This window comes from Tachyglossus aculeatus, chromosome 26 (assembly GCF_015852505.1).
Source record: "Tachyglossus aculeatus isolate mTacAcu1 chromosome 26, mTacAcu1.pri, whole genome shotgun sequence".
NCBI classification, from domain to species: Eukaryota; Metazoa; Chordata; class Mammalia; order Monotremata; family Tachyglossidae; genus Tachyglossus; species Tachyglossus aculeatus.
In genome coordinates, this window is record NC_052091.1 from 12033861 (window position 1) to 12046011 (window position 12151).

Genomic DNA, 12151 nt, shown 5'->3' on the forward strand with positions numbered 1-12151 from the left:
CACTCACCTCTTTCAGATGCCATTCCTGATTTCCCAGATGCCAAGGTCAATCCCGCTCTCTCCCTTAGGCAGTTAGTCCAAACAAACTGGCCGACAGTGGTGTCAATCACTCGAGCCGAGTTCCGGGAGAGGGGGAGGGCACCCAGATCAACAAGAGGAGAGGAGAGGTGAGAAAAGAAGAAGTGAGGTGAGGAGACGAGAGGGAGAGGTAAGGTGAGGAGAAGTGAGGAGAGGAGAGGTGAGGAAGATGGAGAGGAGAAGACAGGAGAGGAGAGGTGAGGTGAGGGAGAGGAGACGAGAGACTGGTCAGAGGAACACACTCCAAGCCTTCAGTCATCATCCAATCAGTTGAAACATTTAATCCAAGGAGGAGCAGGGGTGAAGGGTAATGATACAGAAGCAACAGGGACGACAGCCCTTCTAACGACAATTGTAAAAGTGTGTCTGTCTGCGTGATCCCTAACTGACTCAGGGCTGCGTTGGAAGTGGAAATTCTGTCCCATTTTTAGGGAAGGGAGATGTACAGAGATACATTCAAGCATTTTGTGAGAAAAATTGCATAGCTGGTTAAAAACAATGTCTTTTGGGGGGGTTTTTTGCCCTTGATCCTGATGCTGTGCTTCTTGGGATTCTCATGGGGGACCTAAAACCGGTCACCCTCCACCATCATTTTTCTTCTTCAGTTTCTACAGTCCAACCTTCTCAGGTGGGGAGGTCTGAGCTGGGCCGGGAATTCCCTTGGAGAGAGACAGACCTGGAGACCTAGTTTCAAGTCCGGAACCGAGAGGGCTGAGCTGGACACACATGAGTTGGCGGGAAGGCAAACAGGTCAGGAGCCGCAAGGATACAGACGAACCAACCCAAACTATCTGCCTGGCTGAGACCCGGCTGTCCTCGGGGACTTCAAGGGGTTAGTGAGTGGGTTTCTGTGCATCTGAGAGACAGAGAGACACACACACACACACACCTAGACCACAGAGTCACCTTCAGAGACCGGCCCCTCAAATCTTCCTCTCTTAAGGCCCATGCTTTTGCTCCAAGATTCAGCAGAGTTCAGCTTCTTCCAGGCTGTGTTTTTTTTGGGTTTGTTCTTTTTTTTGCTGAAAGGATTACATTCAGTTTTCCTAGGTTTAAAAAGAGCAGGAAACATGCCTGTCTTCTGCAAGTCAAAGAGAAAAAAATCCAATTCCCTTCTTATCCAAAAGGCCCCAGGGAGCCACATTGGAATGAAAACCCGAGGGATCCGAAGTTGCTGCTGGCCGGGTGTCAGCTTGTGCGGGCGAGGCTGTAGAGGACACACCCAGTCTGTGCTGCCTGAAGCTGGGAGCCCTTCAGCCCCCTTAGGGCCCGAAATGCAGGCCTGCAGGGTTGAGCCTGACTCTCCGCTAGCTGGAATACCCGGGGATGGATGTCAGATTCTGATGTGGAAAGTGCTGAAAAGAAAACCGGGGAGAGAGCCGATGTAAGAACCAAGGGCGGCCCCTCCCAGACCTCAGATTCAACTCTCGACCTGGGCCTCTGGTGCCTAACTGACGGGGGTGGACTATGCTGCGTCTCAGAAAGCCCCCCCCTCAAAGCTGGCAAACCTGGGAGCAGTAGCTCCTTTACTTATAGGGCTTTCATTTTTCTAAAGCCCTTTCACACCAATGATCTCATTTTATCCTCACCACATCCTTATGAGGTTGGGAGAGGCAGGCGTTGTTATCCCCACTTTACAGAGGAGAAAACTGAGGACCAGAAAGGTTGAGGAAGCAGCATCCGTTCATTCATTCAATCGTATTTATTGAGTGCTTACTGTGCGCAAAGAACTATACTAAGCACTTGGGAGGGTACAATATTACAATAAACAGACACATTCCCTGCCCACAACAGGCTTACAGTCTAGACAGTAATAAAACGGTTTACTGGACAGAGCACGGACCTGGGTTTTAATGCCAGCTCTGCCAACTGCTTGCCATATGACCTTGGGCAAGTCGCTTATTTTCTCTGTGCCTCAGTTTCCTCAGCTGTAAAATGGAGATACCTGTTCGCCCTCCTACTTAGACTGTGAGCTCCATGTGGGACAGGGACTGTGTCCGACCTAATGAACGTGAACCTAACCCAGTGCTTAGAACAGTATTGGACACATAGTAATCGCTTAAAAAATAACTTGAAAAAAAAAGTGACTGACCCAAGGCTACACAGCAGGCTGGAGCAGAGCCAAAACTAGGACCCAAGTCTCATGATGTCCAGCCTGGTGTTCTTTACACTAGGCTACGATGCCTCCAGAACCACTCTAAAATACAGGAACTCTAGCTCAGCTTTCAGCTGTGGAAGTTTCTAGAGGAACTTTTGCTAAGTCAGAGCATTTCATTTCCAGAATTTGTTATCACCTCTGACTCTCTTGTTTGGGAAGGCTACTCTGCTCAAGGCCGCTCTTCCTCCATCTTAGTCCTTAGCTGACATCATTTTTATTGATCCTTAGGCTGTTTAGAACCAAGGGGCAGGGCCAGGTCAAGGCCTTGGTAGGTCCTGAACACCTGGAAGCCCTCAGGTCAAAGTCCACTCTCTCCACTTTCCACTCTCCACTTTCTCCAAAGTGCACATGCCCTCTAGCTCTAGAACCCCTGGAGTTGTTTCGGTTGGAGAAGCGCTGTGGCTTAGTGGAAAGAGACTGAGCCTGGGAGTCAGAGGACCTGGATTCCAATCCCAGCTCTGCCATATGTCTGCTGTGTGAACTTGGGCTTCTCTGTGCCTCAGTCAACTCATCTGTAAAATGGGGATTAAATCCTTCTCCCCCCTACTTAGGCTGTGGGCCTCATGTGGGACAGGGACTCTGTCCGACCTGATTACTTTGTATCTACGTCAGAGCTTAGAACAGTACATGGCACATAGTAAGGGCTTAACAAGTACCATTATTATTATTAGACAGGGAGGATGATGGGGCGGAGGGAAGGAAAGCCTGGGAGACCTCCTGAGCATGGCCATTGAACCGCTTTTGGCAGTGGACCCCAGGCAAAGACTCAGTTTACCCACTGAATATAGCAGCCCAGCCAAGGGGAGGGGTTAGGGTTAAAGGAAAGTCCTGCAGGGAAAAGAGAGCCTACCTGCCCAGGATCAATGGCCGTATTGTACCTGAGAAAGTCGGGAGCTTTGGAAATCATATCTTCAAAATCCGCGTAATTGAGTTTCCCGTCTCCATCCAGATCAGCCTCTTCGATCACCTTCTCACACACTAGCACCACCTCCTCCTCGTCCAGCTCGGACTTGGTCAGCCTGCTCAGGGTGTTCTCCAGGTCGGACTTGCAGATGAAGTTGTCAGTGTTAAAATCTACACGAGGAAGGACAGAGATGAGCCGGAGAGGGTTTGGGAACTCTACTCCCAACGCCACCCGCGACAGACAGACAGACAGACAGACAGACAGACAGACAGACACACACACACACAATCCCCCCACACCACCACCCCCAAACAATGCTGGGGACTGGAGAATGCATGGAGCCAGGGGATAATTTCAGCCAGAGGAGGATGGTGGCCCGATGTGGGAGTTGGAACTAAGCTGAAAGCTAAGATTATACCTGCGGAGGACCTGCCACTATTTTCAGCAGGAGACAGAATCTCTCTGACAGATCTGGTCTGGAGAATCAGTCAATGATGTTTACTGAGTGTCTCCCGTGTACAAAGAACTGTACTAAGCATTTGGAAGAGCACTACAGAAGTCATGATCACTGCCCACAAATTACTGAATATATGGAGAGAGAGGACTGTGGGGCACAGTGCATTCAAAGATAACTATCTGTTGTAATGAAAGATCAGACCCTTTTTCGTGCACCACTACTATGAAGATGACCCATTACAAGGGTACTTTTCTGTGGTATTTGTTAAGCACTTACTATGTGCCAGGCACTGTACTAAGCACTGGAGTAGATACAAGATAATCAGGTTGGACACAGTCCTTGCCCCATGTGGGGCTCACAGTCTTAATCCCCATTTTACAGATGAGGTAACTGAGGCACAGAGAAGTGAAGTGACTTGCTCAAGGTCACACAACAGACAGCAGTTCACTCTAGCATTGTATCTTGGTTGTGGGCAACAGTCCTGAGAAATCACTTAAGAGTTCTGGGGAAGGATGGTTCCTCCCAAGTGCAAGAGGTTATTTGAACCTCTTTCATTGTTATTATTTCAATCAATCAATCAATCAGTTGTATTTGAGGAGTGCTTACTGTGTACTGACCACTTTACTAAGTGCCTGTAAGCTTATTACAGTGCTTTGCATACAGTTCTTTAAATGTCGTTGAGTCATTTCCGACACCCCCTCTTCTGTCAAAGTCGTTCTGGTATGTATATCCATAAAGTTTTCTTGGTAAAGCTACAGAAGTGGTTTACCATTGCCTTCTTCTGCATGGTAAAAACTTGAGTCTCTGCCATTATCTTTGATCGTTTTGATCACTTGGATCAACCACCTTTGACTCTTTCCCATGCCGCTGCTGCCCAGTGCAGGTGACTCAACTTTGCACACAATAAGCACTCAATAAATACGACTGAATGAGAGTACAATAGAGCAGAAGCAGCGTGGCCTAGTGGCTAGAGCACAGGCTTGGGAGTCAGAAAGACTTGGATTCTAACCCTGGACCCACTACTAGTCTGCTGTGTGGCCTTGGACAAGTCACTTCACTTCTCCGGGCCTCAGTTACCTCAGCTGTAAAATGGGGATTAACAATGTGAGCCTCATGTGGGGCAAGGCCTGTATCCAACCTGATCATGTATCTGCCTCAGCGTTTACACATAGTAAGTGCTAAACAAAATACCACTAAAAAAAGGCCAAACAACAACAACAAAATACAGAGTTGGTAGAAATATTCCCTGCCAACAAGGATTTTACAGTCTAGAGAAGAGCTTACAGTCTAGAGTTGTGATGAACAATCTGTCAGACTGCCAGAGCCTTGAGGTTCAGCCTAAACACTGAAGCTAGCGGAATCCAAGCACGGATCGAGCCATTCACAGTAATCTGTCAGAAGGGGTAGGCGGGACTGAGGAGCGGGCCCTGTTACACCCACCAACCTGTCGGTGAGTAAACCGATTTGGCTTCAACTGTCTGCCAACAAGACACTTAGCAAATCCATACCAAATACTCTTCTCCCCTTCAAAGTCTTCTTTGAAGGCCCATCTCCTCCAAGAGGCCTTCTCTGACTAGCCCTCATTTCCTCTTCTCCCACTCCCTGCTGCGGCATCGTCACACTTGGATTTACTCCTTTTATTTACTCCTCCTTCAGCCCCTCAGTACTTATGCCCATATATGTAATTTATTTATTTATATTAAAGTCTGCTTCCCTGTCTAGACCTTAAGCTTAATAACGACAGGGAATGTATCTACCAACTGTGTTATACTGCACTCTCCCAAGCGCTTAGTACAGTGCTCTGCACACAGTCATCACTCAATAAATACGATTAATTGATTGATGGATGGATGGATTAACTCTACCATCAGCCTGTGGCCTGGCAGTTTCCCACCTCCCCACGCAGTCCTAGCCCCTACCCCAGCGGACCAGCGTTCTGTCTGGCAATCCGGAAAGTATCGTTCTGTTGAACGTCACCGCTCAGCTAATGTGCTGATGGGAACGCCTATCCTCAGGAAAATGTGAGGTTGGGCAATGATGTTTGAGAGACCAGATGTCCCTCTGTGGGGAGATTATCCTTTTCCTTTTTTCAACTGTGCTGGGAAGGGGTCCAAGCCCCAGCAGAGCCTGGCTCGCTCCGGGGAGCTCTGGTTCACGGCAATCCCGACCAGGGAATGCAGCCTGTGCCCTCTCCGGTGCCCCCCAAAACGTCCCCTTTCCCATCTTGAACAATCAATCGTATTTACTGAGCGCCATCCGCCAAGCTAGCTCTCTTCCTCCCTTCAAGGCCCTGCTGAGAGCTCACCTCCTACAGGAGGCCTTCCCAGACTGAGCCCCTTCCTTCCTCTCCCCCTCGTCCCCCTCTCCATCCCCCCATCTTACCTCCCTCCCTTCCCCACAGCACCTGTATATATGTATATATGTTTGTACATATTTTTTTACTCTATTTATTTATTTAATTTATTTGTACATATATATTCTATTTATTTTATTTTGTTAGTATGTTTGGTCTCTGTCTCCCCCTTTTAGACTGTGAGCCCACTGTTGGGTAGGGACTGTCTCTATATGTTGCCAATTTGTACTTCCCAAGCGCTTAGTACAGTGCTCTGCACATAGTAAGCGCTCAATAAATACGATTGATGATGATGATGATGGGGAGAGTACAATATAACAGAGTTGGGAGACTCGTTCCCTGCGCACGATGAACTTAAGGCTGCTCTATATTTGTGCTTTGAACTTGAAGAATCAGTTAGTTACACTGTTCCGTGTGCTGAAAATCCTCCTCTGGCCGGGTAAACTGGTGCAATGCTTGTGTTTTAACCTAATTTCGCAAAGAAACGACACTAATCAAGATCTATCAAAGGCCCCCAGGAACCTTGCTGCCCTTAGTCAGTCAGGAGGTTTTCCCTCCGGCTATTTTTGCAGAATAACTCCGTTGCATTCTTCCCTTTCCCACTGCAGAATGAACCACCGGCCCCCCAATTTCTGACCCACCTTTCCTTGCCTGAAGGATTCCAAGCCATCCCTGGCGGGCCCAAGCACTTGAAAGGAGCTCAGCAAGGGCAGCGCAAGGAAGTTGTTTTCTGGGGAAATTAACCGACTGCTGTTTTAACTGCTGCCAGCACTGGTCGTCGTAGCTGACTGGGCAGACCACCCCTGCATCCCTGGCTCTGATGGAAGCCAGGGCCTGAACCTGGACAGAAGAAAGCTGGGCCGGCACGGGACCTGACGAGTCCTCACCGCATGGACAGGCTGCCCTCTACTGAACCAATGGCACAAACATGTCCCCAACAGTTCTCCTCACTCTTAAAACCCAAACGAGGGCTTTCCATAATAATCATGTTATTTGTTAACCGCATACTACGTGCCAGGCACTGTGCTCAGCGCAGGGGTAGATACAAGCAAATCAGGTCGGACAGTCCTGTCCCACATGGGACTCACGGCCTTAATCCCCGTTTTACAGAGAGGGAACTGAGGCCCAGAGAAGTGAAGTGACTTGCCCAAGGCCACACAGCAGACAAGCTAAACACACAGATGGGAGGGAGTTCAATAAGAATGGACAAAGTTAAGATTCTGCCTTCTACTAAAGGGATACTCCAATTTACAGTTAATTCTGGGGTGGTGAGGTTTTGATTTCTTACTACTAACCAGCCTGCGCTCTTCACTCCTCTAACACCAACCTACAACCTGTGTGCCTCCATCTCGTTCATCTATCTCGCTGCTGACCCCTCGCCCAAGTCCTGCCTCTGGCCCGGACCATTCTCCCCTTTCATATCCTCCCCACCTTCAAAGCCTTGTTAATTAAAGCACATCTCCTTCAAGAAGCCTTCCCTGCCTAAGCCCTCATTTCTTCTTCCACTCCCTTCTACATCACCCTTGTACTTGGACTTACAAACTTGATTCACCCCACCTTCAGCCCAACAGTACTTTTGCTCATATCTGTAATTTATTTATTTAGACTAATGTCAGTATCCCCCAGTAGACTGTATGCTTCTTTTGGGTAGGGAACATATAATAATAATAATAATAATAACATTTATTAAGCACTTACTATGTGCAAAGTACTGTTCTAAGCGCTGGGGAGGTTACAAGGTGATCAGGTTGTCCCAAGGGAGCTCACAGTCTTAATCCCCATTTTACAGATGAGGCCAGAGAAGTGAAGTGACTTGCCCAAAGTCACACAGCTGACAAGTGGCGGAGCCGGAATTTGAACCCATGACCTCTGACTCCAAAGCCCGGGCTCTTTCCACTGAGCCACGCTGCTTCTCTTACCTACCAACTCTGTAATATTGTATTCTCCCAAGCACTTGGTACATTGCTCTGCACACAGTAAGTGCTCGATTAATATGATTGACTGATTATTCAGCACTGGTTCTTTAGGAAAAACCAGAGATACCTGATCTAAGCCACCCTCAGGCTTTACCCCTACACATCCCGATGGAATGGAGAGCGGGGACAGGTAAGGGAGACAGAGAAAATCTACAGTGTAGCTCTTCTACCCTTTCCTCCACACCCAAACAGTCACCATTTTAGCATTTCTGATAAGGTGGCCAGAGGTGGCCTCGTGGCTACTGGACACCCTGATGTATGTGATGTTACAGCTGCTGGGCATGCAGTCTAATAATAATAATACTAGTAATTATAATAATCATCATCATCATGGTATTTGTTAGGCACTTACGACGTACCATGCACTGCTCTAAGCACAAGGGGAGATACAAGGTAATCAAGTGGTCCCATGTACAGCTCACAGTCTTAATCCCCATTTTACAGATTAGGTAACTGAGGTACAGAGAAGTTAAGTGGTTTGCCCAAGATCACACAGCAGACAAGTGGCGAAGACGGGATTAGAACCCACGTCTTCTGACTCCCAATTATGACCCCTCTGCGGCATGGCAGATTGAACAGAGCCCGGGCCTGGGAATCAGAAGGTCATGGGTTCTATTCCCGGCTCTGCCACTTGTCTGCTGTGTGACTTTGGTCGAGTCACTCCACTTTTTCTGTACCTCAGTTACCTAAACTGTAAAATGGGGATTGAGAGTGTGAGCCCCACATGGTTCAGGGACTGTGTCCATCTTAAGTTGCTTGTACCCACTCCAGCGCTTAGTACAGTGCCTGGCATATAGTAAGCGCTTAACAAATGCCACAATTATTATTATTATTGTTATGATTAATAATAAATTATTTAATCATCTGTCTTACCAACTACATTGTACACCCCATACTGGGATCACGGCTATTAATCCTATTGTAGTCCGCTGTGTGAACTTGGGCAAGTGAATTAATTTCTCTGTGCCTCAGTTCCTTCATCTGTAAAATGGGGATTAAGACCGTGAACACCATGTGGGGCATGGACTGCGTCCAACCTAATTAGCATTATCTACGCCATTGCTGAGAATGGTGATTGGCACATAGTAAGTGCTTGACAAATACTATAAAAAAATAATTCTGATGACAGGATTATATTACTCCAGTTGGCTATACTCGTCACGTGGGCAGGATAATGTCCTGTCTGGGTAGCGGTTTCTGAAAGGGTCATTTTACAACACTGCTTGATCGGCACTGGCCGTCTCCTTAACAGCAACTGACCGAATGGACTGGCCCCTTATGTAGCATGTAACCCGGACCTTACCGTAGATCTTAAAGGCGTAGCTTGCTTTCAATTCCCTAGGGGCTGTTTCGCAGAGCACTGAGAACATGTCCACAAAGTCATTAAAGGTGAGGTTTCCTTCTCCATCTTCAGAGAAAGACTCTACGATCCTCTCCTTGAAAGGGTTCTCCTGCAAACGACCATCGGAGTCATGGAAAATAATAATAATCATTTTGGTATTTGTTAAGCGCTTACCATATAGGCTAAGGACTGTACTAAGCATTGGGGAAGATACAAGATAATAATAATAATAATGATGATGGCATTTATTAAGAGCTTACTATGTGCAAAGCACTGTTCTAAGCACTGGGGAAGTTACAAGGTGATTGGTGGTCCCACTGGGGGCTTACAGTCTTAATCCCCATTTTACAGATGAGGTAAAGGAGGCTCAGAGAAGTTAAGTGACTTGCCCAAAGTCACACAGCTGACAACTGGCAGAGCCGGGATTTGAACCCATGACCTCTGACTCCAAAGTCCGTGCTCTTTTCCACTGAGCCACGCTGCTTCTCTAATAATCAGGTCACACATGCGGCTCACATTATAAATAGGAGGGAGAACAAGTATTTAATCCCCAATCCGCAGATGGCGAAACTGAGGCCCAGAGAAGTGAAGTGACTTTCCCAGTATCACACAGCAGAAGAGTGGTGGAGCTGGAATTAGAACCCATGACCTTCTCACTCCCAGGCCCGTGCTCTCTCCACTAGGCCACGCTGCTTCTCTGCAACAAGCTGTGCCCATGGCCACCTTGGCTGCAGTGCCCGGTTTTGGGCAGTCTGGTGGCAAATTGCACAACTGCCAGACAAGGAGGGGCAAGACCATATCTCACAGGACAGATTCATTCATTCATTCAATCATATTTATTGAGTGCTTACTGTGTGTGCAGAGCACTGTACTAAGCGCTTGGGAAGTACAAGTCGGCAACATATAGAGACTGTCCTTACCCAATAACGGGCTCACAGTCTAGAAGGTGGAGACAGACAACAAAACAAAACATGTAGACAGGTGTCAAAATCGTCAGAACAAATAGAATTAAAGCTATATGCACATCATTAACAAAATACATAGAATAGTAAATATGTACAAGTGAAATAGAGTCATAAATCTGTACAAATATATATACAAGTGCTGTGGGGAGGGGAAGGAGGTAGGGCAGGGGGGTGGGGAGGAGGAGAGGGAAAAGGGGGCTCAGTCTGGGAAGGCCTCCTGGAGGAGGTGAGCTCTCAATAGGGTTTTGAAGGGAGGAAGAGAGACAGATGGAGAAGCCACCTCGAAAGGGGATGAAGGCACTCACCCCAAATCCCAGTGGTCATGAGGCTGCCCCACCTTCTCTGGAGAATGTTTGGCAGGTGGACCTTTATAATCCTTCATCTGGGCCTGCCACTTAGCTTTGCCTCTTTCAGCGTGGTGGCTACAAGCCACCTCTAGACCGTAAGCTCGCTGTGGGTGGGGGATGTGTCTTTTTTTTATTATATTGTACTCTCCAAAGCGCTTAGTACAGGGCTTTGTAAACAATAAGCGCTCGAGAACCATGACTGACTGAATCAACCTACACCTCCCTCTGGTCCAAATGGAAGTTGTACTCTGACTGCCATCCTGCTACAGCAACCATGACTCCGTTCCACCATCCGTTCCGATGGTATTTATTGAGCGCTTACTGTGGGCAGAGCACGACACTTGGTGCTTGGGAGAGGACAATACAACAGAGTTTGTAGGCACCCTCCCTGCCCACAAGGACCTTACAGTCTAGAGGGGGAGACGGACATTTCAATACATTATGGATATGGTCGTTAAGTGCTGTGACATAATAATAATAATAGTAATGGCATTTATTAAGCACTTACTCTGTGCAAAGCACTGTTCTAAGTGGTGGGGAGGTTACCAGGTGATCAGGTTGTCCCACGGGGGGCTCACAGTCTTAATCCCCATCTTACAGATGAGGGAACTGAGGCACAGAGAAGTTAAGTGACTTGCCCAAAGTCACACGGCTGACAATTGGCAGAGTCAGGATTTGAACCCATGACCTCTGACTCCAAAGCCCTTGCTCTTTCCACTGAGCCACGCTGCTTCCCAGAATGAGGGTGGGGTGAATATTAAGCACTTAAAGGGTAAAGATGCAAGTACACGGGCAACGCAGAAGTCAGCAGAAGAAAAGGGGGAGAACCGTCTGTTACCGGGTCAGAGGCAGGGTGTTGGGCTGGATGGACTCCTGGGGAGTCCTGCTTTGGGGGTTAGAGTGAGGAAAAGGGGTAGTGTTAGGATGATGGTCATGGGAAAGTTTAGGGTTAGAATTATAAATGTAGTGTAATGGTTGGGTTTGGATTTTGATTGGGGGAGGATGAGTTTTACGGTGACGAACAGGATTACGGTTAATTATAAGGTTAGGGTTATGGTAAGTTTAGGGTTGGGATCGGGTGAGAGGTAGGGTCAGGGTAAAGATTGGAATGAGGATTAGGTTTAGGGTTAGGATAAGGGCTACAAAATGGGGATTCGATCCTGTTCTCCTTCCTACTTAGACTGTGAGCTCCATGCAGGACAGGGACTGTGTCGACCTAACTGACCTACACTCACCCCAGTGCTTAGAAAAGTGTTTGACACATAGTAAACGCTTAACTAATACCATTAAAAATCAATCATTCAACAAAAATAATAATAATAATGGTACTTGTTAAATGCTTACTATGTGTCAAGCAGTATCCTAAGTGCTGGGGTGGATACAAGATAATCAGGTTGGACAAGGTCTCTGTCTCACATGAGGCTCACAGACTAAATTTACTTTTTGCAGAGGAATCAATGAATCAATCCATTAATGGTATTTATTGAGAATTTGCAGTGTGCAGAGCACTGTACTAAGTGCTTGGGGAAGCACAGTACAAGAGAGTTGGTAGACACATTCCCTGATCACAA

General features: G+C 47.4%; 1 protein-coding gene across 3 annotated transcripts in view; it reads right to left on the minus strand.

Annotated features, from left to right (window-relative positions):
- Positions 1 to 339: 339 nt before the first annotated feature.
- The window catches only part of CIB2 (calcium and integrin binding family member 2), a 46209-nt gene continuing 34397 nt past the window's right edge, over positions 340 to 12151 (minus strand). For all 3 annotated transcript variants that reach the window (XM_038767187.1, XM_038767188.1, XM_038767189.1), the window contains 3 exons: positions 9230 to 9377; positions 3115 to 3310; positions 340 to 1433 (listed from right to left, as the gene is read on the minus strand). In XM_038767187.1, coding sequence (XP_038623115.1) covers positions 1412 to 1433; positions 3115 to 3310; positions 9230 to 9377 — 366 coding nt within the window. In that variant the 3' untranslated portion in view covers positions 340 to 1411. The remainder of the gene's footprint in view (positions 1434 to 3114; positions 3311 to 9229; positions 9378 to 12151) is intronic.